This window comes from Carassius auratus, chromosome 31, assembly GCF_003368295.1.
Source record: "Carassius auratus strain Wakin chromosome 31, ASM336829v1, whole genome shotgun sequence".
In the NCBI taxonomy this organism is placed as follows: Eukaryota; Metazoa; Chordata; class Actinopteri; order Cypriniformes; family Cyprinidae; genus Carassius; species Carassius auratus.
In genome coordinates, this window is record NC_039273.1 from 22,282,180 (window position 1) to 22,307,576 (window position 25,397).

Consider the following 25,397-nt stretch of genomic DNA (forward strand, 5'->3'; position numbering starts at 1 on the left):
TGTTTTATGACACATTTTATTTAAAAAAAACAAGACAAAGCAAAGTCATAATTCTCCAATATCCACAAAACCATCTGGACCAAATATCCCTCCCACCTCACATATAATTAAAAAGTATAAAAGTGTAGGAAAAGAAATATGAGTACAGTGACATGGTTCGTGTATTTATTGTGTGTATGAGAATGATGCCCCTGAGTACTAATCAAACAACATAGTTACCTATTATTTTCAGGTTTTGAAATCAATTATTGTGGCTAAAAGGGAGCCAAATATCCAAAACCTGGCAGAAGAGTAGGTGACAACACAAATTCAGACAGGGGTACAAATTCTAATACATTAGACAAAACCATGCCAAAAAAAAAAACACCTTGTCACTTATAAAGTGACCTCCCTCTTGCAATTCATAGTGTGCCAATATAGGCTACAGTACAACTGTACACAGCTGCTGCAGACACATGCATGAAGAGCAAACAAATATTTTACAGTTTTCTAACACCAGTTGTACATAAATAAGCATCCCAGAATGTAAATGTTTTACTATTACATTAAGGCAGATGTGTTCACTAGTATAAAATGAGTCAAAAACCACTGAATGAACAAGTGTTTTATGAAAGCTAAGGATTGACGGAACATACAATGATGGCCAACTAAATGAACAATGCCTTAATTACTTATAAAAGTTAAAACACCAAAGCAGTCATCAAATATTCATCTTGATTTGTTGATTGGATTTAATAGCATAATTAAAGATTTGGAGCAGTACTCTACAGCTAAACAAGACTGTTTTCAATCAGCTCAGGGCACAACACAACATTACACGTGTCATTGCAGAACATGACCAGAATCCTTTAAAAGATGTGTATGAAGGCAGGGATGGGTTAGCACGAGACAGACAGAGGATAGTGAACGTGGGATATGGCTAGAAAAACAGTTTCTATTGTAATTCCGCCCGACTCCTTCAGACACAGCAGCCCTGACAGATTATGATCCAGATGGTTTTTCTGCTTCCTTTTGAGGTGACAGCAAAAGGAAACAGATGAAATACATGTCATACATACAAAATTAAGATAAAAAGCATGAAAATAAAGGTCTAGTCATTTCGACAGCCACCGGTCTGTTCCTGATACACCTCAATCACATCCTCATCTTCCATTCCCAGCTGAAACAGAGAGAGAGACATGGTGAGCAGGAGCATTTATGCTCTTGTGCAGCTAAATGTAGCTTCACATGTTAGCCTCAAGCAGCAGATCGATTCTGCTGTAATGCGTTTATGCTGTAATCTTGTAGCACTGATTTGTAGAAATTTTGCATTACATCACTTGCTCGCCAATGGATCCTCAGCAATGAAAGGGTGCCGTCAGCATGAGTGTCCAAACAGCTGATAAAAACATCACGCAGCTTTTGGTTCTTAAGATGTTAATTCAGGGTTTTTATCAGCTGTTTGGACTCTCATTCTGACGGCACCCATTCACTGCAGAGCAAGTTATCCTAATCTGTTTCGAGTGAAACAAATTTTCATTTTGGAGTGAACTATTCCTATAACAATTTGAAAAAATAGAAGCATTTTGAGTTTGTTTTTATCCAGTTACAGAACAGAAATTAGCTACTTTTACATAGAGTATAATAACCAGTTAAAAATGATTAGCTCAATCAAAAAAGCTTTCATGAGAAAAATCAACAGGGAAAAAAAAAAGTCGTCTGAGCGCAATCCGAATAAAATTTCTATTCAATTGAAAGAGATGTTGCAGATCTTATATACCTATAAATATAACACAAAAAAATGCCTCGTTTAGATATTTTAGAACGTCATCCCACCAATTTCTGCTAGATATTATTATTGAGAAAATGTTTATTTACTACGGTTCAAAAGTTTGGGGTTGGTAACATTTAATTTATTTTATATCTTATGCTCAACAAAGGCAGCATTTATTTGTATACAGTAAAACATAGTTATTGTGAGATATCATTACAATTTAAAATAATTTGTCTATTTCATTATATTTTAAAATGTAATTTATATCTGTGATGGTGAAGCTGAATTTTCAGCAGACATTATTCCAGTCGATCCTGAACCGTGTTGATTTGTTGCTCAGTAAAACATTTCTTCTTATTATAAATGTTGAATACAGTTGTGCTGTTCTAAATTGTTGTGGAAACCTCTTCCCTTTACCTGTTGCAGTTTTACTCAAGGAAGTATGTAATGTACCTCTTTGGGGGTCTGGTTGTCTGCAATTCTCTGTCCCTCGAAAAGAAACCTTAGAGAGTTCATGGGTACTCCCTGCATAAAACAGAAAAACAATGTCAAAACCGGAAATTGCACCTGCAAGAGGCTGAAAAAAATAAAAAATAAAAAACAGTTTCTGACAAATAAATTTATGTCAGAGCTTAGGGTTTTTACATTTCATTTCAAAATTCCATACTTTTCCAGCCTGTTAATTGCAACTACCAATATGTATGCATCACCCAGAGTATGCATGCTTTCTGTTGCCAAATCACTGCGGAAATATTGTAGCTAGGTTAAGTAGTTCATGCAAATCAATTAACTCCAACAACAGATACATTCAATCAATGTTCGGCATGCTACTAAAACTGCATTGCTAGCTTACAATATTAAGTTTTATATACTTTTACACTTTCACTGACCGCATACATTTTAAATACTTTAAATTCATAACTTACAAAACAATATTGGCACTGATTACAGGACATTTATTCAGAAAATATAAGTTCCAAAATTGTGGCAGGATATGCCATCCAGTGTAATAATGTTGGCTATACTATGAATTTATTGATAAAAACATTTATTATAAGGCATTATCATTTTATTCAAGTCCTCAACCATGAAGTATTAATGAAGTTCAATAAATGGTAAAGAAACACATATTATTCCATACTTATCCAGAGCTGTAAATCAATAATAATCAAAATCCATACAATGTAGGAACCCTGAGTGCTTTGATTTAGACATTAACATTAATGTTAATGAATGGACGCATTAAATTGATCAACACTGAAGACTGGTGTAATGGCTGCTGAAAAATCAACTTCGAAACAAATAATAGGAATAAGTTAAATTTCAATAAATAAATTGATTTTTTAAATCCCTGATCAGGAAAAAACTAAGCATATGTGTGCTAGTGTTGACTCACCTGTCTCTGACTATAGGATTCCTTCAGCTTCTTTAAATGTGTCGTCATCTTCACTTTGAAGTGAATTTCACTGTTGTCCTACAGAAGGGAATGAAATCAGACATTTTGGGAAGATGACCAAATTGGGATCTGATAACCTGAACGAAATATGCCTCTCTTTACCTGGCCGATCACTTTCAGTTTAATATATTCTCCATCTTTCTTCTCGCCTCCATCACTTGAGGGCTTGGTCTCCTAATAAAGCAAAGTGAGAGCCATTAGATTCTGTATGACATGTTGTTTTGTATCCTGTGCAAGGTAATGAATGTAATACTTATTTTTAATATGGGTTCAGTATAACAAGTATTGGATATATTATATTATTAAATGTTAATTTGGTCAGACTGATGCAGTTTGTTTACTCGGTGTTTTATTGACATCTTCATTTCTATAGCGGAAGAAACTGATGAGCTGAGGTCGTGTTCTTTGATGGTAAACACACAACCAAACCTAACTTACTACAGTAAAGCATCGCTGACTGATAATGCGACCACAAGACCAAACATAACATTTTTTCATAATTAAAGTATATACAATGAATGCATAAACAGTGCCTCAAATGTTCCGCATTTTCCATCAGCTCAAGCCAGTTTGAACTTTGCTTTCACGGCCCATAGCAGCAGCTAACTAGCACCCAGGCTAAGGGAAGGGATTGAGAAAGAAATTCGCCTCTTTTTTAAGTTTATAAACATAGTAAACGGAACTAATGTACGTAATTCCTGAAACAAAGACAATATAGTGATTAAACCGCTATAGCTGTTTATTCAGTGTGACTTTCCCAACCACACAGCCAGCTAGCCATGAAAACACAGACATGGCTAAAAGATGGGCCCACTTAGTTTCAATTTCGACAAGTCCGTCTTTCTGTTTTCTTCTCACAAACAAGTCGATACTATAAAACAGGTTTAAACTCACCGTGTCTGACATGATATTCCGCTATATACAGCCCTTCTTAAGATCACGATTGCTTGATTAAAATAACGAACTGTAATGTGCAGTAATGTGAGGTTTTGCTACCAAGCAAACTCACATCACAGCGCCGTTGGCGTCATTGGAAAAGGGGCGGGACTTCCTATCACGCTGAGTCGTTGACCTAAATAGTGTTGTTTTTCTCATCACGCTGCTTCTGATTGGCTCCATTTGCCCTCGGTGAGGTTTGTGTTGGTACTTCGATGAAACGTGGAAAAATACCATATTTTTACGAGAGTTTTAAATGGGATACAAAATATTAAAATAACACATAAACAATATGCTTTATTTTGGATTGTTCAACATTAAGCCATAATAATTCAAATACAATATAAAATACAGAGCTGAAAATCTAAACATGAACAGTAAGGAGTTGGTGTTTTAAGTGTATATGTGGTCTTGTAATTACAATGAAAACAACATGAGATTCCTCTAGTTCAGACGAGAGTGTACATGCGCACATTTCATTGGTAGTTCTGTACTGCGCATGCGCACATTGTCCTCATGTGCACCGCGTGGACGAGCGAGCGACTTGCTGTTAGCGGAAGACTCTCAATGTGGCGAGTACGGGAGTGAACTTTATTTAGTGCAAGAAAAAAAAAAATCAGAATGTTAGTGTTATTTGAAACAGCCGCTGGCTTTGCCATCTTCAAGGTAAGCGCATTTGTTATGTTGTTAAAGTTGATATCATGATGTTTTTGCAGAAGTAACTATTCATAGTTTTGGGGTTTACTATTAGCTAGCAGTGCTATCGGACCCAAACCTTTTGGAAAGGCACAAGTTAAAACTTTGAAGTACTAAGTTCGTGAATGTACGTGCTGAACTTCTTGTAATTATGTATTTAACCAGATTTTTAAGTGAGGTCAGTAAGTTACGGGTCAGACTGTGTCATGTGGCCCAGCCACGTTGTGTCTTCTGGGCTTCTCATCAGAGCTCTTCACTGCCTGTTCTTCGCGTTGGGACGATTTTTAAATCAGTCAGTCGTAGAAAATATAATTTAGTCTTCAGAAATGTTTAAATAGTCGAGAAATGCTGTTTTACATAGACGAGCTAGTATTAAAGAAGCTCTGTAAGTTACAGTGTTACTACTGATACGAGGGTCCACATGGTAATCAGCAGCCATTATTAGATGGTAACTTTAGGCATCTCTATCACGAAAAATCGATTTAACGATCAGCTTTTTGTTTTGTGCAGGTCCTGGATGAACAGAAACTCCAGCAGGTGGACAGCCTGTGGAAGGAGTTTGAGACTCCAGAAAAAGCCAACAAAATGTGGGTTGTACTTTTCTGAATGTAATTTTTCTACTGTGTTTTGTCTCACGAATGTCCATGATAAAAAATAATATTGTAATATATTGCAGAGCTACGAATTTTAAGCATTCACACTTTCACGGGAAACACATAATGGTGCTGTCCATGACTAGACAAGTCATTGGACTGAATAAAATGTCAATTTCTGGTGGATATTTTCCTTTTTGCTTGCAATAAGATAACATGATTACAAACAACTAGGAATCTCACAGCATTTCCCTGGTTGAAATGTGTAGGATTTTTTTTTTTTTTTTTTTTTTTTTTTTTTTTTTTTACAAATCTTGGTAATCTGTCACAATGTCCTAGTCTGTGAATAATTGTTTATTGTCAGTAACACACTCTTTTCTCTCTCTCTCTCTCTCTCTCTCTCTCTCTCTCTCTCTCTCTCTCTTTTGTTCAGTGTAAAACTGAAGCACTTTGAGAAGTTCCAGGATACAACAGAAGCTCTTGCAGGTGCTGAATTGAAATATCAACATCTGTTATCCTTTATTTGTGCTTTATTAATGAATGTGAAGCATGAGGTCACCAAACAGTAATTCATCTCTACCACTTAGACTACAGATTTCACTTCATTTATCTGATTCTAAATATAAGATTTAAATGTAAAACAAAATTAATATATATATATATATATATATATATATATATATATATATATATAAAAAATTTTTTGTTTTTCTTGTGTCCTTATCAGCGGCCACAGCGATGGTGGAGGGGAAATTGGGGAAAAGTCTGAAAAAAGTCCTCAAGAAAGTTGTGGCCAAAGAGGCTCATGAGCAGCTGGCCATCACTGATGCTAAACTAGGAGGAGTCATTAAGGTAAATGGTGGATTTTCGAAATATTGGGGGAAATGTGACTACAGGCCAGTGCAGTTTGCTATATGCATTTCGTATAAAGTCATATTATAGATATTTGCACTATGGAACCCTTCAAGCTGTGATGATGACGACCATTGTGTCATGTTGCTGAAAAATCATGAGGCCTTTTTTGTCACTACCTCATCTGAGCTTGTGTTTACCTCCCGAAGAATCATTTGGTAGTGGTTGATATATGGTTAAGCATCAGGGCTGGTTATATGCAAATATTGTAGTTCAGTTCTAGGACTGTTATTATAATTCTCTGCTGTTTTTGCTCTGTAAGTTGCTTGAGCTGAGACTCCTTGTCACCCTCCGCAGGAGAAGCTGAGTCTGAGCTGTGTCCACAGCCCTGCTGTAGCTGAGCTCATGAGAGGCATCAGAAACCAGATGGAGGGGCTTATCACAGGTCTTCCTGCCAGAGAGATCAGTGCCATGTCTCTCGGATTGGCCCACAGGTTAGTTTACAGTTAAAACGATAAATCTCAAGATTTTGGCTCTTGTCAATGATTAATCTTGCTGACTGATTTCTCTTGAGGATACTAATCAGCATTCGTCACTACCACTGAGACTTCTCATCCACATTACTCTCAACATTCATGGTTTTGCGCAGCGATTGACTGTTTTTTTTTGTCATGTTTCCTCCCAGTCTTTCACGGTACAAGCTAAAGTTCAGCCCAGACAAGGTGGACACCATGATTGTTCAAGCCATTTGTAAGAAATATTTGTATTAATTTGTGCATTCTTGAGACTGTCTATAGATTGGAAGTGTTTTAAAAGGCTATACACCTGGTTCAGTGTCTTACTCTGCTGCCCGTCCGCAGCTCTGCTGGATGATCTGGATAAGGAGCTCAATAACTACATCATGCGCTGCAGGGAATGGTACGGCTGGCATTTCCCAGAGCTTGGCAAGATCATCACAGATAACCTGGCATACTGCAAGAGTGTCCGCAAGATTGGTTTGTACATGCATTTTATGAAGATGTCTAGATCAGATCTGTAAGATGCGTTTCCCTTTTGTTGGAAAGAAAAACTTTTCATTTCAGTTTTCCTCCCAAAAAGTGAGGTCTAAAAGTCGCAGATTAAGTAGATATAAACCAGGTAGATCAACCAAAAATTAAAATTTATCTGCTTTCAGACCATCCAAGATGTAGATGGGTTTTTATTCATCAGAACAGATTTGGAGAACAGATTTAGCATCACATCTGCAGTGAATGGGTGCCGTCAGTCCAAACAGCTGATATAAACATCACATTATTCCACAAGTAATCTATGTGACTGCAGTCCATCAGTTAATATCTTGTAAAGTAAAAAGCTTCATAATTTTCTAATCTATATTACAAAATGATAATAATAAAAATACCTCATCATTGAGACTTTAACTTAAGGCTGTAAATTTGCCTGAGTAAATGTTAAGGTTTTCATTTGATTTTATTTTTTGGATGAACCATTTAAAATAATACGATTAAATAAGTAATACATTTTTAGGATTCTTTTTATTTATTATTATTACAATTTTGGTAATAATAGGAATATTTGAATAGTATGCACAAATATTTAAAATGCAATGTTGAAATGTATATTTCTTCTTTCAAATGTCTAGGTGATCGCACCAATGTGGCATCGATGGAGTTGTCTGACATTCTGCCTGAGGACATTGAGGCAGAGGTTAAACTAGCTGCAGAGATCTCCATGGGAACAGAGGTGTCCGAGGAGGACATCGCCAACATCATGCACCTGTGTGACCAGGTGTGCTAAACATAAAAACACAAAGTTTAGTTTTACATATTTCAGCACCTTGTTGCTTTTAATTGGTTTACTTTAATTAGTTTTAACAATAATTCTCACCCTTATCAACTCTAGTATATTTATGCAGTTTCTTTTCTCTTTCTCATTCTCTAGGTGATTGAAATTACAGAGTATCGCACACAGCTGTATGATTATCTGAAGAATCGTATGATGGCGATTGCTCCCAACCTGACAGTCATGGTGGGAGAACTAGTGGGAGCCCGTCTCATTTCACATGCGGGTGAGCATGATTTGGTGGAGTGGGGATAGTACAGGATTGTGATTGGAAGTGTTCATTTATTTGGGATGAAACGTCAACCCAGTGTCTAATATTGAATTTTTTCCCCTTCAGGATCTCTGCTGAATTTGGCCAAGCATCCTGCGTCCACTGTACAGATTCTCGGGGCAGAAAAAGCTCTGTTCCGCGCTCTGAAAACCCGCCGGGATACACCCAAATACGGCCTTATCTATCACGCCTCTCTGGTGGGGCAAACCACAGCCAAGAATAAGGGTAAAATCTCCAGAATGCTGGCTGCTAAATCAGCCCTTGCCATCCGCTACGATGCGCTGGGAGAAGACACCAATGCGGAGATGGGAGTGGAAAACCGAGCCAAGCTGGAGGCGCGATTACGTTACCTGGAGGAGAAAGGGGTTAGTTGATATGGGGTACCTTTTATCTGTTATCATGTGTCGCAAGCAGTGATGAAGATGGCTTCATGTCACAGTCCTGAAAAACCATGTGGGTCATTAAGTCACTATCTCTTCTGAGCTTGGTTTTGTCTGCTCTTTATATGCAGTTGTTGTATACAGAACTTCTTTCAGAGGAAAGCATGCTAAAGTAAAGCAACACTTCTGTGCTTCTGCATTTGCAGTCAGAATGATAAATCCTGGATAAATAGTTTTGTCTCTTTTCTGTCCTAGATCAGACGCATCAGCGGATCAGGAAAAGCTCTGGCAAGGGCTGATAAATATCAACACAAGAGGTGAGTGTTTCTTTATCCACGCTGTTTAGATCTTCACAACAACACTTCTGACTAACTATCATTAGTTTTGGGACATAAGATTTTTTTTTTTTTTATGGAAGATATTAGCTTTTATTTCGCAAGGATGCATTAAATTAATCAAAGGTCATAGTAATAAAGCGTTAATTTTTTTTTTTTCTTTATCATCTCAGTTAGCATATTGTGCATTATGAATGTAACACTGTGATTTCACTTTTGGCTGCTACAGAAATTTGTTACAGAAATACTTTTTAAAACGAATTAAATTATTAAAGTTTATATTCGTTGACTTTCTGCCTGTAAGATCTGTAAATGATACAGGAAAATTTTATTGCAATTATTTAAATAACTTTGAATAACTTGCCAAACTTGAATTGTGACCGTATTAGATTTTCATTTGTTCTTTTTACTTCCTACAAGTGATGTAAAGGTATACGACCCATCTGGAGACTCCACACTCCCCACGGTGTCAAAGAAGAGGAAGATTGAAGAGGTAGAGGAGGGCGAGGAGGAAGAGAAGCCAGTAGAGGCTAAAGCCAAGAAAGTAAAGAGGGAAGCCCCCACAGAAGGTAAACATCCATACAGCATAACACTATGGCTTAACTGGTTTTGCAGGCGCACATTCAATACAGATGAACATTAAATAAATATTAATCACAGAAGGAGCAGAAACGGAGACACCAAAGAAGAAGAAGAAAAAGGAGAAGAAAGCGGAGGAGGAATCCAAACAAGAAGAGGAGGAGAGAGCCATCAGCCCAGCAGAGAAGGTGAGAGGGGTGGAAGGATAAATTCATCTCTGGTTGATGGTGCATTTAATTCTGGAGTCATTAATATGCTGACATGGAACTGTTCTTTAAAGGGATAGTTCACCCCAAAAAATGAAAGTTACCCCATGATTTACTCATCCTAGGTGTATATGACTTTCTTCTTTCAGACAAATCCAATCGGAGTTATATAAAAAATGTCCTGGCTCTTCCAAGCTTTATAATGGCAGTGAATGGGTGTTATTTATCAATAGTCCAAAATAAGTCCAATAAAGTGCATCCATCCATCATAAAAAGTGTCTGGGAGTGAATAAAGGCCCAAAGCGAATCGATGTGTTTTTGTTAGAAAACATTTTTAAAACTTTACAAAACTTTATAAACCATAATGTCTCCCCATGTTCACAATAGAAGTGACGAACACAGATGAAAGAGCAAAACACGAGGCATGAATTAGAAGTATAAAATGAGGATTTGTAAAGAAAAGTTTCAGAGGATTTCAATTTCATTTCTTTGCTAAACCAAGGAAACTTTTTGCTCCTTTACACAACTTGATATTTTCACCGAACCTTGTGCTATGCCTGGGTCATCCGCTGGACGCCACTCTCTCGTGTAACACGCTCGTGACAGTTAGCTGAAGCTAGAGATAATAAAGTTTTAATATGGGGACACTCTTTGATAGATGGATGGGCTTGAATTACTTTTGGACTATTGATAAATAACACCCATTCACTGCCATTTATAAAGCTTGGAAAATCCAGGACTTTTTTTTTCTCTGATTGGATTTGTCTGAAAGAAGAAAGTCATATAAACCAAGGATTTTACATTGAAACACTTCTTTGAACACTTACCGGTATATGATGTGTTAGAAGTGTGTCATGCAATTTCTACATGTTACTACTCATGCTTTATAGATGACAAAAAAGAAAAAGAAGGAAAAGAAACGAGCGGCTGAGGAAGAGCCAAAGGAAGAGGAGGAAGAAGCGCCAGTCAGTCCAGCAGAAGAGGTGAGGACCATGATGCCAAACACAATCATATTTCGTTTTATAAATCCTAACGTTTTTCTATTTTGGTTTTACAGACAACAGAAAAGAAAAAGAAAAAGAAGAAAAAGGTTAAAGAGGACGAATAGATGAATTGGACTTCTTTTTTCCCCCATGAACTTTGTTGTATATAAAATGACATTTTTATGGTTTTTATTTTGACATCATATGATGGTCACATCCACTCTTTGTGTGTCTGGCCCAGCTCACAACAAACCGTTCCAGTGGACTGTTGTCATTCTTTTAATAAAAATATATATTTTAATTATAGGACATTTTTCTCTCCATATTGCTTGATTGCTAGAGAAAAGTCCCTAAGATTTATATAATTTGATGCTTCTCCTGTTTGAGTTGTACTGGATCATACAGTTTAGTTAGTCTTTTTTTTTTTTAAGTGAATGTTTCCATTTTAAAGTGAGTGAGTGGGATCACATTAGAAATATCTGTGAGGAGAATGTTTTTGTGTCTCAGGATTATTAAATACTGTATGTTTCTAGCATGTGGGCTCATTTTTTGTGTCCTTTTTCATGGTTAGTGCATTATTCAAAGTGTAACATTGAGTTGTAGTTTAGAAAAATATTGGCCGTTGAACTTCAGCCACAGGGCTGCTCGCCCAAATCTGTAGTGCTGCACTTGACCTGTTTTAATTAAAATCTTTTAGATTCAAATCCAAAGCGCTTTGTTCCAGATGATCTCAGTCCCAAAGAGGAAATAAGATGCTGCTTACAAATTTAGTGGAGATTAAACTCTGGACCGTGAGGACATTTAGCCAAACCTAAGGATGGAGTACTTCATGTTTTATTTGTGCGTGTGTGTGTTTTACATTCCTCTCTGGTTCCTCCTCTATCCTTGTTCCAGTAAGATCAGGCCGAGTCAAGAAACTTGGCCAAAACACTGCATAAATTTAGCCAGCCATCAGTATGTTCTAGGTCTAATGAGCAGAAGATAGAGCAGCTATTTTGATTATCTCTCTAACATGAGAGGAAGTGACAGAATCTGGAAATCACTGGGCCTCTGAGCCAAGCTACAGTAAATCACTTCTTAAGGAGAAAGCAGATCATTTTTAATATTTGTAAGCAATAAGAAATAGAACTTAATAATCAGTTTGCATTTAAGTTTTGTTACACCACGTTCAGTTCACCAGCAAATTCAATGGATTTTCCTTTTTTTTTTTTACTCAAAAACCTACAAAATGTTTTTAATGTAAGTAGAAAATTGTATATTTGTTATAAAAATGGCTGTGGAATTAAAGGAGTTATTATGAATTAGTTATTATAGATGTATTTACATCTGTAGTAGTCAGATTTTTTTTTTTTAAATGGAGTGAATGAAATTATTTTTTTTTTTGTTTTGTCTTATTTTTACATCTAAAATCAAGATAATTTTATTTAAAAACATTTTTAAAAATCATTTATATTAATGTTTTTATGGAACTTAAATAGGCGTAAAAATTGTGTCAGACTGTTAATAAAAAAAAATCACTCCTAACCGGTGTCCTTATTCTGACATACATCCCAGAATTTCCTCAATTAATTACAGTATTATTATCATTAAACCCAGATCCATTCATCTCCAGCTTAACGTGACTTGGTGAGAACACTCCTTAAATGGTGAGAATGAGTTGTGGTGGCAGAGATTCTAACGCAGCAAACATTTGCCCTTGTTCTCTGACTCCATAACCCTTGCCTTAGTAGTGCAGTTCTCTCTGGTCCATTTTGGCTATTAACATGAGAAAATGGTTTTATCAGGAACTGAGACAGATTTACGGAGCTGGCCTTGACCATTTCTTATGGATGGGAGCCCTTGTTTTGCAAAGCTCTGGATATGAATAATTGAGAATGGTCATGTTGCTCTCAACACAAACACGACACAAATTTAGCCACGTTTATGGTGGTTGAACCAGTGTCTTTCTAGAAAGAGCATTAATTTTATAAAATAACTGATGCAAGTAGCAAAGTATAATACAAGTAAAATAAAAAATCTAGATTTAGAGTGCTGAAAAATTATTTCCATGGTCTTTTACATCAATGTAAAGTCAGACTTTGTTAAATAATATAGATGACATAGGTGATGATCTTTGACCTTTAGCATTATGCTTTGACCTTGCTTATTAGTATGACATTCAAGGTGAGAAGCAAAGAAACTGATTGATAAAATGGGATTAAATAAAGGATATTTGCATTATTTAACATTGAATTATTTCAGACTTGCATCATATTCTGAGTTTCCTTTATTCATTTTAAGGAATACTGATTCTGTTTTTGTGTGAGTGAGATGAGTAAGTGCACGTTCACATTTGGTCTAACTACAGTAAGCATCATGTTTACATTAATTTATCTCAAAATGAAGATAGGAGAGCTGTCAGTCAATAAATGGGGAAAAAGTAACTTGCATCATCATTTGAAAAAGTAACATTTTCTTGTGAATTAAAAAGTAATGCTTTAGTTATTATTAAAAAATAAGTAATCTGATTATGCATCTTGAGTTAATTGTAACGCTTTACCCCCAAGACTGGTGTTTTTTATTCATAACAATACAAATTCAATCAACGTGCTTGATGAAAGTGGTAAAGTACCTCTGGAATATTTTCTATTGCAATGTAATCTCTGTAAAAACACATTATTTTGATGAAATAATCATTATTTTGTGCTAAGTACATGAAGTTTTTCTCATTTGAGATTTAATTATTCATGCTTTTTTTTTTTAATAATGAAAAAACATAAAATCAGCCATTGACTAGAAGTGTGCATTGCAAGAATTTAGACCATGTCACAAATTTTCATGCTCAACAGAAAAACAAAGCAAAAAAACAGCTAAAGTACATCATAGAGTCATATAAATCTCACAGACGTGTGTTTGGTTGAAAGTTAATTAAATGTAATTATCTATGAAGATTCGGGAGGAGCGCGTCAGATACTTAGCCTAATCATCACAGGTGGACCACAATCAAGTAATCAATCCCACAGTATAAATATCGCTGACTTACCTCTATCCATTGACGGTTTATCAGCATCCCTCCTCCACCCCATCTCCTCACTTCAAGTTCACTTTACAATATACGGGGAAGGGGGGGTACTCTAGCTTCGGGCAATTCCCGAGCTCGGAGCCCTTCCCCGGACAGCACGCCAAATACGCATACCATACCTCAGCTAATTATATGTAAGCGTGAACTAGTGAAACAATGCAAAATATGGCAGCACACTTCCAAGCAAATACTGTAAAGAACACTGTCACTTTTGACAGGGGAATTATTCGTTTTTTACTGCCTCTTATAATTTGTAATGATATGGGATTTGTGCAGTTAAATAAATAAGAAAAGCTGTGTTTTTAGTGTGGATCTGCTAAGCTACCCATGATTGAGAGGACATGGGGGTTCTCCACTCATGTGTGGTTGCCAAGTGTTCCTTATAATAATCCTCCCTTCCCACTAATCAAGACATTCATTTTATTACTATCAAGTACAAAACCGGCACATTAAACCCAAATACTCAAGATACGGCCAGTAGAGATAAAGTGACCTGTTAATTAAGTTATGCTCTAAATGGGTAAGAACATAAACGAATATTCTAGATTAAAAGGTATCTATTCTAGAATGTATCCAAGTACGTCAAAAATCTAACATATTTGAATATGTCATTAAAAAAAAAAGTAAGTTTTTTTTACATGCATGTTCACTTGAAATATCATCCTTTCTTTTTACTAAACCATTTTTAAATAGTAACATTAATTACCAAAAAAAAAAAAAAAAGCTTCAGTCCGTAACTTTTTGCACGTTAGCGGTCAATAAACAGAACTGTGTGCGTCCTGCGGAAGAACACACAATTTTGAACACAAGAAAAAGTTACAGAACGCAGCTTTAATTACAGAATTTATGGAATGCAAATGAATAGACAACTTCATGTGACAATACAATATACTTAAAAAAGTGAATGCTCTGTGTTTTTGTCCCACATATGCATTTTATGGTTAAAAAACACAGTTTAATATTCTATTGACTGTCTCTGTGTCATGATGTCTATTACCACAGCCAATATTTTCTCTCACAACCGACTACAGTATAAATGTGGAATGGTATATGAACACAATTATATACTAGTGTTTCATCAAAATAAAAGAAAAATTATGCGGAAATATCTAGTATTTGTATGTTCACGACATAACCAAAAAAGGAATCATATTTACAAAAAAAAAGTGCTCAGAACAATTTCTAACATGCATCAGAGTTATCCAACTATTACTGGGTAGCCGAAATGTCTTCTGAGTTTATTAGTCTGCTTTCACCTCAGGCAGACGAGATGCCTCCCGACTGATCTGTGCTCCTGTCAGTCGCTCTCCCATGTTCCCACAGTACAGAAGAGAACGCATGGGCCATTTCTGCGAAAGAAGACACACGTCCATCACTTTAATCTTTCTCCATGTATATACTAAATACACAAGATACTGAATCCATTAAAAAAACTAGAAAGAATGGTACAATAATGTAAATTTTATAAATCAATTTTTATGTTATCATATTGATCTAATATTAACAAGCATTCACCTTCACGGGATGCAGGTACTCTGCTCTTTGCAGGACGGTATGGTCACCCAACATCCCACCCTGGTCCAGGGTTTCGGTCAGGTGGGCGATATAGTTGGTGGCCAGTACCAGGACGTCCAGCTTGGAGAGTTTTGTGTCGGGAGGGACGGAGGGTAAAGCAGCCTGCAGGCTGTGGAAGGCTTGTCTAAGGTTCCGAACACGACTCCTCTCTCTCGCTGCATTCTCGGGAGAGTTTTGGGTCTTACATGCCCTGGATGGAGTTGACGGTCCAGACCTTACCTAAGAAGTCAGTCAAAAAGGAATGAGGGAATACTTCTTATGTCTTGTGAGTCTTTAAAGGTGGTTCCCAATTTATATAAGGTATCTTTAATTAGTTGTATCAAACTACTAGTACTTCCTTACACAAGAAAGTATTGTAGTATAAGGTAGCTGGGTTAAGTTCAAGTTCAGGGTTAGTACCTAGTTATTATAAAGTTATTGTAATTGCTAAAATAAGTACATAGTATGTACACAAAGAAAATGTTAAATAAATGCTATCCAAAAAAGAATAATTGTTAGGTACGATGTGTTTATTGTGTTCATGTGTTTTTCATGTATGCAAAACACTTTTGCTGCTACTGATACTGTTGAGTACGGGTAGTTTAGGGACAGGTTTAGCGTTAAGGGTAAGATTAAGGGTGGTTATGGGGTCAACAGTGTAATTACAGATGCATTTACTTTAAATACAGCCGTAATTATTTGAATGTATTTTTAAAATATAAGTACAACCTTTGTCTATACAATAAATGCATTGTACACTTTGAAAAATGTTCTATCAAAGTAAATAATTTAGTTTTTGTTTTGAATTAGTTTACTTAGTTAAACTTTATTTATGTTACTTGGAGTTTCTTTGTAATTTTTGTGTGAAATTAAGCTATTTCTAAGACAAAATTGCTTCTACACATTTTTTGTGTATCAAATGATTAATTTCAACATTAGGATCTAAATATAATCTAAAGTGAGTTTAAAAATCTGTTATGGACAGCTGATGAAAAGGCTTTAATTTGGCCTTTTTCATTGTAATACATACTTTTCATTATATATGATATAATCAGCAAAGAAGTGAAAAGTTAAAATTAAATATTTCTGAATTCTATAAAAAAACAAAGATTTTTTAAAATTGTCATATAGTTTTAGAAGTCAAATTGGAACTAACTTGTGAAAAGCCATGATATTCACTTTTGATGCGCATGTTGATTCACAATAAAACCCAACTCATGATGTCTTATTTCTCTTCGTAATCACCGTTTTATCCACTTCGTCCACTTCTTCCTTCACTCACCCAGTTCTTTGGCTCTCGATGCGTTCCCTGTTTCATGCATGGTTGTGTCCATCTCTGTGTCCGCACACTCTTTCTTCCCATCTCTCTCCTCTCCTGTGCCACATCCTCTTCCAGCGCTCGCTCTGCCATGTGAACCACCGGCCAGACCACCGAAACAGTGTGTAAATGACAGCATTTGAGCGTTTCCTTCGAAATGCTTGAAGGGGTTCGGCCCTCTCCTCCACCCAAAGGCCCAATGTCCACCCCGCTCGGCTCCATCCCCTCCCTCTGCCTTATCTGGTGAGGTAATGTGGGGATCTTTAAGCGGTACGTTATCTCTCAAACTGCCTCCCACGGGTGCTCACTGCCAAGGGAGCGGACTCAGGAGAGTTGCATGGTGTCCCCAGACAGGTCGGCAACATCGGAGAGTCTTGGGAAAAACAGAGAGGCCTTTTGCAGCTGCAGACCCACACCAGACACAACCTTGACCCCTCGGCCCGCTGGGACGACGTGACCTAAACAATGCAAAGTTACTCTGGCGGCTGTCAGCTTGATGGGTGTTGATCAGACTGCTTGGGACGTGTTTGTCAAGGATGTCTGGATAAAAAGATGTGATGTTGTGTGTAAACATGAAATATCGCTGTTCGTTCAGAACTGTGGTGTATACAAAAGCACAACAACATTAAGTAGAAGGACATGGCTCTTTTAAAAAGACAAAGTATGAAATACATATCACATCTGCTGTTTAACTGCCACTGGCTGACAGTACATCACATATTTGAAAAGAACGCAGGATCATGGAACAAAGTTCCTCTGTACTTGCACAATTTATTGACCAAAAAATAGTATTGTCTCTGTTTTATAATATAAAAATACTAAAATACTATTTCCCAAGAGGAAACATTATTGATCAGTGGTTGTTCTATTAAAGCTCGAGATATATACAAAAATTTTTACATATAAAGGTATTCATATTGCGATATTATTTTCTTCTGTAGAGAAAATAACAATAGAATTGAATAAGAAAAAACTGTTAACATATAGTCAGAGCATGAGGGAAACCATGGCAGAGTATGCCCAGGTTGCATTTCACCCAAAAATCTAAAGAAAATATATTTTGCTCACAGAAAAGTATAATTTAGAACCATATTATATAAACTTAAACTCTTCTGTCAAAAAATAAATAAATACATTCAGTGTCTATAAACTATCAAGAAAAAGATATCCTATAATAGAATTCCATTTATTATATTTTTACTTGTATAATTACTTTTGTATAATAATTTATAAAAATGTATATTATTATAAAGTTATAATAAAAATGGTCTAATATGAACTTGTATACAAATCAGTTGTTACTTTTAACCTTAACAATAGGGATCCCTGTTAAGTTAAGAAAAACTAAGAGAAAAAGAATAACATAATTAATCGCAAGCTTGTTAATTATTCCTAAATAATTCTCACTCCAGGGTGAACTCAAAAGTTGGAAGCCCTGTTTGAAGTAAGCTGAAGTTTCATGAACAACATTTACAAAATTCACTGTATAAGTTAATTTATGTTAGACCATTTGCTTCAACTGCTGGTTAATCAGATGATAGAAATAAAAGCAATAAGTTCAAATCGACAACAATGTGGAGTTATGGTAGGAATGTATAGCTAATGTGGGGTAATGTGAAGTAATCAGCAATTGTAGGATTAATTCAAGGTTTTTATGTCAGGTTGGAGCTATACACTGAATTTCTGTCATGGTCTATGGACCCCCTGAATTAGCCAGCCACTCTAAAGTTCAGACTCAGTGTGATACATGGTTAAGATCTATTTTGTAACTCTACAAAAATTTTATTTTTATTTTTTGACACTAGATTTTTTCAGGAAAATATCTGAGATGCATGGGAGAACAGTAAAATGTTTCCATTGTGCAGCATCTCGTTGTATCATTTTATATGTATTTAAATTGACTCAAACATACTTTACAACATTTAAACCGTCTTCTCAAAGAAAGTCCACAGAAACTTCAGTTGCTTTGTATTTTCGTTCTGCGTGGTTCTCAAATCAGACATGAACAGTTGCAAGCGCGCTTGTCGACCATCGATGGCTCTGTGATCGACTCTCATGTCTTCCACCCGCACGCTTTGGAGAACCACGTGGTGGCTAAGTGTCTACAGTGAAGTTCGTCACGGAATTGATGTGTTTTCTGAATCGTTACAGTCTAACAAGATAAAATGTCGCAGGTACAGGCCCGGTTCTTCACCGAAAACAAAAAGTGAGTATATTTGGTGTGAATATTACAAATAGCTGAAACGTTTAGCTTAGCTAGGTAAGATTTTTGTTTGGTAGTAACGTTACTCATAGCAGTGCTGTTCATATAGTGACAATTCCTCTTTATAAGCTGTGCTCAGAATTATCTGTTGAACAGTGAAATAGATGTAGGCTGTGTTTGGAAGATGTTGTCCTCTTCTTCTCTGCAGGTATCTGATAGATGATGTTCCCTTCTCCATCCCTGCTGCCTCGGAGGTGGCGGATCTCAGTGGAGTCATCAATAAGCTGCTGGAAGCCAAGAATGGTCAGCTAGTTTATTTGAATCAACTGTTTTCACATTGTTATGCTGCAGGACCTCCTAAAAATCATTTTCCAAAAACTGTGTGGAATCTCTTAATAAGATCACCGATTTAAGAATCATGGACTGTAATACAGAAACTTCCTGTCATAATTATTGAAAATTTAAAAAAGTGAAATAGAATGATTCTGTAATGCAGCTCCTGACTTTCAGAGTGGCAGTGCTTGGTTATATTTTCCTTGTATTTTTCTTTGATTAGATTCACTTCGCTCATGTCTTTTTACAGATGGACACAAACATGTTGAGTTTGATTTCCTGGTTCGAGGTCAGTTTCTCCGCACTTCACTGGCCAATCACATGGAGAGCGAGAACATCTCAACGGTATGGCAGTGCACACATCTATACAGTCTGTTCACTGACCATGTGATGCATAGTTTGTGCAGAAAAATGACAAACTCAAATCATATTGCTTGACTGGAAAGTATAATTTCATTCAAACTATTTGAGACTGAATTTAAATGGACAGTTAAACCAAAAATTTAAATTCTTTCATCATTTAGTCACTCTCATATTATTAAAACATACAAGACTTCTGTTTATCTATGGAACCCAAATTAAGATTTATTTTTTTATTTATATTTTTTTTTTACAAAAAACAAAAAAAAAAACTGTCTCTTCATCAAAAATCCTGGAAAAATATGTAAAAAGGATATAAAATATTAAGCAGGACAGTCGTTTTCAATAAAAATCTTAATATTTCTTGAGCGTCAAATCAGCATATTAGAATGATTTCAGTATGAAGATGTGATGACTGAATAAATGGCATTTTATAATGTATTACAACAGAAAACAGTTATTTTAGATTGTAGTATTACCGTTTTAATATTCGCTCATAATTTTTATCTATCCATTGAAAGTCCATGCAAACGAAATCTTCAAAAGTAAAAAAAAAATGACACTGTAAGAGTAATCAATGTGAATTGGTGTAATTGTTTAGCCTTTTTCAAGCTGTTTAAACTGCTATGAAAACTTGCAAAAATATATTAGCTGTTAGATTACATGCTCATGTGTGTGTATGTGTGTGTGTTAACAGGAAGAAGTGGTGGAAATAGAGTACGTTGAGAAGTTCACAGCCCCACAGCCGGAGGAGTGTATCATGCATGATGACTGGATCAGCTCGGTGGAGGCAGATTCTGAATGGTGCGCTTCATGCAGAGCTCAGCAGACGCCAATAATTTGATTTGCTTAGACAGAATTGTGGCTGATCTATTAAACTCGCTCCTCTGCCCGAATCCCAGGATCCTCACAGGCTCTTATGATAAGACTGCACGGATTTGGTCTATGGAAGGGAAGGCTGTGATGACTGTGGCTGGACACACCGATGTTGTGAAGGATGTAGCCTGGGTGAAGAGAGGTGAGAATCTTCAAACTGGCTCATTCGTGCATTTATTTGATAGGTTCCAAGTATGAGATTCATAACGTGTATTTAAATGTATGAATCTGAGAGTTAATGATGCATGAGGTTTCTGTCAATTATATCTGTGTTTGATGCTTCTGTGCCTCCTAGATGGTCTGAGCTCTCTGCTCCTGAGCGCATCTCTGGATCAAACAATCATGTTGTGGGAGTGGAATTCCGAACGGAATGAAGTGAAGGCCCGGCACTGTTGCCGTGGACACGCTGGGAGTGTAGACACAGTTGCCGTTGACCCCACCAGGACGAAGGTTTGTGTGTGTTTGCTAATTTTGTTTGCCTTAACTGTATTATGTACTAGTACTCACTTTTGAAAGAAATTAATATTCAGCAAGGATGCATTATTTACAAAGCTATACAGAAGTTATTACAAAATATTTATTTTTTAAATAAATGCAGTTTATTTACATTTTCAATCAATTAAAGACTCCTGAAAGAATATGTAGAACTGTTACCACAGAAATATTAAGCAGCAACTGTTTTCAACATTCGTACTAATGAGAAATGTTTCTTGAGCACAAAATCAGCATAATTAGAATCATTTCTGAAGGATCATGTGACTGAAGAGTAATGGTTGCATTGCTATCACAGGAATAAATTACATTTTAAAATATGTTTAATAAAACAGTTATTTTTTTTATATTTCACAATATTACTGTTTTCACTGTATTTTTGATTAAATAAATGCAGCCTTGGTGAGCATAAGAGACTTCTTTCAGAAACATAAAAAATAATTCTTACCAACACAAAACTTTTGAACAGTAGTGCATACATTTTAGAATAATATAATAATAATATTAACCAAAATTTGATTTACTCTACATGTGTGTATCATGTTTTGTTTCCTCCTCAGTTTTGCAGTGGCTCATGGGACAAAATGCTAAAGATATGGTCAGCAGGTATGTTTTCTTGGGAACATGCATTCTGTGAGATGTTAAATTCAAAAAGACAAGATAAATATCTAAGTTCAAAAAAGATAATACATAAAAAAAAAACCTGACTCGTATTGTTGTTGTCCTCAGTGCCAACAGTGGAAGAGGATGAGATGGAGGAGCCCAACAGGCCACGCAAAAAACAGAAAACCGAACAGATGGGGCTCACACGGGTTAGTGTCTGTACATCCTCATGACACAAAGACTGGTTATTAATTAATGCTTTGCAGTTTTATAAATGCTTGTTATTCTGCTTTAGACTCCCCTCATGACTTTCTCTGGTCATAATGAGGCAGTGTCCTCTGTGCTCTGGGTGGATGCTGAGGAGCTGTGCAGTGCATCATGGGATCACACCATCCGTCTATGGGATGCAGAGACTGGCGGGCAGAAGAGTACGCTTGTGAGTGACAACTGTTTGATCCGTTTGTTTTTTTATTTGAAAGCGATCATAATTATGCTTTTGCTTTTCTTATAAACTTTCTTAAAAAACAACCTTAACCCTTTTAACACTCTTCTCTGTTTTTTTTTTAATTCTTTTGACATGTTTTAAATGTATTTTAAAAAAAGACCCTCTAACTCTAGCGTTCCCTCTTCTTCTTTCTATTCTATCTACTTGTTTTTCTTTTTATTTCTTTTTATTTTTTTTAAACTTGCTTTGTGTACCGTGTTAGGCTAACCAAGACTTGTAACAGCACTTGCATATTATTGCCCTTTTGTTGGTTTTGATTTTTTTTCAATGTGCTCATATTTGTAAGTCGCTTTGCATAAATGCATCTGCTAAATGAATTAATGTAAATGTAAAACATAACAATACAATTTTTTGTTCTCTAGTGTTTTACATAGATATGGACAGGAGAGCACAACATGTTAAAGTTATATAAAGTTTATAAATTGCTATTTGTAAAATAATGATAATACATGCTAATGTTTATAAATAAAAATTTATAAAAAAAGTTATGTATTTTATAATTTATGTATTATTAATTATTATTTATAAATAGCAGTTTATAATTATTTTTTTACCTATAAATATTTTTTTTTAACTTATTTATAATCAATGCAATAATAATAATTTTTTTTTTTTTTTTTTTTTTTTTTTTATTATTATGATGGATGAGGGATTCTGGAAAGTGAAGTGTTTAATTTTGCACCACTTGTGTCACCAAGCATAAAATAACGTCTGTTTTGAGACTTGTTTCCCAAACAGACAAACAGAAATTGGTCTTTTGGGCTGATCAGGATGCTCAAAGATACAGCAATTTGTTTAAAGCACCACCATGTTTTCAGTTTGCTACTACTAGTCTTGCCTAATAAGTTGGGTCAGGCGAAAGTATTTTAAGAAATAAATATGTACACATCACATTTAAGGACTGTTGGATTTACAGACTGATGTTCTTGTATTGCAGACAGGGAATAAGGTCTTCAGCTGTGTCTCATACTCTCCACTGTGTCACCGTCTGGCCTCGGGCAGCACTGACAGACATGTGCGTCTATGGGACCCAAGATCTAAAGGTAACTATCAGAGATCCCATATAATGATGCCCTCTCCCCTAACAGTTATTTGAATTGCTTATATCTCTGTTTTTTCCAGATGGCTCTCTAGTCCTTCTGTCTCTGACATCCCATAACGGTTGGGTGACAGCGGTCAGGTGGTCTCCATCGCACGAGCATCAGCTTGTGTCAGGATCTCTAGATAATGTGGTCAAGCTGTGGGACACGAGAAGGTGTGTGTCTTACAGATATATTATAGCCCAAAACCATCCTGTTCCCACATATCTGTCCCTAACAGTCCTGGTTTCTTCATTACAGCTGTAAAGCTCCACTCTATGATCTTGCTGCCCATGAAGACAAAGTTCTTTGTGTTGACTGGACAGAGAATGGGGTACGACAAACCATCCAAATATTTGTTTTATTAGCACTGTTAAACACCCCAAGAAATCACATGGCTTGTTCAAACCATATTCTCTGTGTGATAAACATTTTATTTTGAACTAGATAGTAAAGTTTGTAGACAAACCTTGATGTTGGCTTGGAAAAGCCCAGCCTGACAGTTTAAAATAGTTCCAAAAATGTGAAAAAGATTGGACGATAGCATGATTTATCACACTGCTAACATGTTTTATCTCATAGGTAGCATGATTTATCACACTGGTAGCATGGCAGGTTGCTATCATGTTTCTAGCATGATTTAACACTGCTGACATGTTTTAGCACGTTGCTAATATGAAACAAATTAATGTTTGTGTGAACAGGCTTTTAGTTTACATATGTTAGCATTGAGGCTATCAAAGTGCTAGCATGCTTAGACATTTTTTTTATATATATATATATTTGGGAAATAAAAACCGTATTGATGACTGAAGTTAGCCAGTCGGTCAGTCTAGAATGGCAATGTCTCTTCTCTCTAAAATATGAATAGCGCTTGCTTCTGACTATCAATCTCTATAGTCACAATAAATGAGTTGTTGGTTTGCACGAATAACAATTGTTTATGGTGAAATGCTCATTTTGAAAGTGTTTAATTATCCGTAGTACACAGCACTGGTTCTCAACCAGGGGCCCTCAACAAATTACATCAGAAACTGTTAACATTTACTCATACTAACAATTTTAATTAAAATGGTAAAACCCCTAATTATAAAGATGTATAACAGATCTAACATTAAACATATTTTTCGTTTATTTGTTTTTTATTACAACCAGAGGTACTTATCAGCTTAGATATGACAGCCTTCAAATATTGTCTTGGAAAAAGAGGGTCAAAAAGTTTGTCCTCTACCTGTTTCAAAAGAAAATGCATTAACATGAGAAAGAAAGCTGTATTTGAAACCATTTCATGTCTTTAACAGTGAGCTAACTTGTAGTATATTTCTATGTGGATTTACCCATTTCTTTTCTCTGTCTGCTTTTCTTTCTAGTTGATTTTGAGTGGAGGAGCAGATAACAAACTCTACACATACAGATACTCGACATACGTCTCGGATGCAGGGGCATAGATTACTCTTCTCTGTCGCCAGTTGTCTTTTTACCTCAAGATCATCATGGGAACAAAAGAAACATCAACTTTGACTTCATAACCCACAAAAATCTTACTTACAAGATAAATATTTGCCTTGCAAGAGACAAACACATAGTTCATGAACACATTTCTGTGTAAATCATGTTTAAAACTATTCTTATGTAAACTGTCACATTCAATTCAGTGGGATGCTCTACATGAGAATGGTTTAAAGAATAATTTGCACTAATTTGATGAGCTTCTGTTCAAAGAATTAGGCTTTTTGACTCATCCAGCCTCATTCAATTAAATGTGACAGTTTACATAATGGGTTTAGCAGTGATTTGCACACAAATTAATATGTTTTCCTCATGTCTTATGAGTGAGACACATGGTCTTATGTTTTTGTTTGCGTTTATATTCAGTGTTTAATTCTGTGATGCTCAATACAGCGTCTGAAACCAGTCATGTGTCAGGTTTTACTCTGTTGCCTTTTCATTCATAAAAAATATTAAATGATATATTTGTTGGTTAGCTGTGTGGTAAATTGGTAAACTGAAGTATTCTGTAGTTTTAATACACATAATGCCCTGTCATTCAATATTACACTTTTCCAAATTATGCTGATCTTTGGACTGTATTGAAGTGAAATAAATTCTAAATGACAGTTAAAAGGGTCACGGC

The 25,397-nt window shown here is 35.8% G+C and overlaps 4 protein-coding genes and 1 non-coding gene across 5 annotated transcripts; 3 read left to right on the forward strand and 2 right to left on the reverse strand.

The window, feature by feature from the left end:
* On the reverse strand, nt 1–4,248 carry LOC113050865 (small ubiquitin-related modifier 1). The gene is made up of 5 exons (XM_026214276.1): nt 4,104–4,248; nt 3,312–3,383; nt 3,150–3,227; nt 2,207–2,278; nt 1–1,159 (listed from the first exon to the last, which is right to left on the reverse strand). The coding sequence occupies exons 1-5, from the start codon at nt 4,113–4,115 to the stop codon at nt 1,091–1,093; spliced, it is 303 nt and encodes a 100-aa protein (XP_026070061.1). The 5' UTR covers nt 4,116–4,248; the 3' UTR covers nt 1–1,090.
* A 391-nt stretch (nt 4,249–4,639) lies between these two features.
* LOC113050866 (nucleolar protein 58-like) lies at nt 4,640–11,414 on the forward strand. Its single transcript, XM_026214277.1, has 15 exons — nt 4,640–4,811; nt 5,352–5,428; nt 5,868–5,920; nt 6,162–6,286; nt 6,644–6,780; nt 6,972–7,036; nt 7,147–7,281; nt 7,926–8,071; nt 8,225–8,351; nt 8,463–8,761; nt 9,032–9,093; nt 9,532–9,680; nt 9,772–9,878; nt 10,787–10,879; nt 10,954–11,414. The coding sequence occupies exons 1-15, from the start codon at nt 4,767–4,769 to the stop codon at nt 11,002–11,004; spliced, it is 1,671 nt and encodes a 556-aa protein (XP_026070062.1). The 5' UTR covers nt 4,640–4,766; the 3' UTR covers nt 11,005–11,414.
* LOC113051213 (small nucleolar RNA SNORD11B) lies at nt 6,397–6,481 on the forward strand. Its single transcript, XR_003276879.1, has one exon. It is a non-coding gene; the product is annotated as a small nucleolar RNA SNORD11B (small nucleolar RNA).
* Nucleotides 11,415–14,097: 2,683 nt separating the features above from the next.
* Nucleotides 14,098–17,327, reverse strand: LOC113051135 (transcription factor 24-like). The gene is made up of 3 exons (XM_026214735.1): nt 16,777–17,327; nt 15,456–15,734; nt 14,098–15,289 (listed from the first exon to the last, which is right to left on the reverse strand). Exons 1-3 carry the CDS (start codon nt 17,032–17,034, stop codon nt 15,182–15,184), a joined length of 645 nt encoding a protein of 214 aa, XP_026070520.1. The 5' UTR covers nt 17,035–17,327; the 3' UTR covers nt 14,098–15,181.
* Nucleotides 17,328–18,857: 1,530 nt separating this feature from the next.
* LOC113050869 (ribosome biogenesis protein wdr12) lies at nt 18,858–25,380 on the forward strand. Its single transcript, XM_026214281.1, has 13 exons — nt 18,858–19,018; nt 19,224–19,318; nt 19,599–19,693; nt 20,406–20,512; nt 20,611–20,726; nt 20,880–21,034; nt 21,637–21,682; nt 21,806–21,888; nt 21,975–22,115; nt 23,122–23,227; nt 23,307–23,439; nt 23,525–23,597; nt 24,634–25,380. The coding sequence occupies exons 1-13, from the start codon at nt 18,978–18,980 to the stop codon at nt 24,709–24,711; spliced, it is 1,269 nt and encodes a 422-aa protein (XP_026070066.1). The 5' UTR covers nt 18,858–18,977; the 3' UTR covers nt 24,712–25,380.
* The last annotated feature ends 17 nt before the right edge of the window (nt 25,381–25,397 follow it).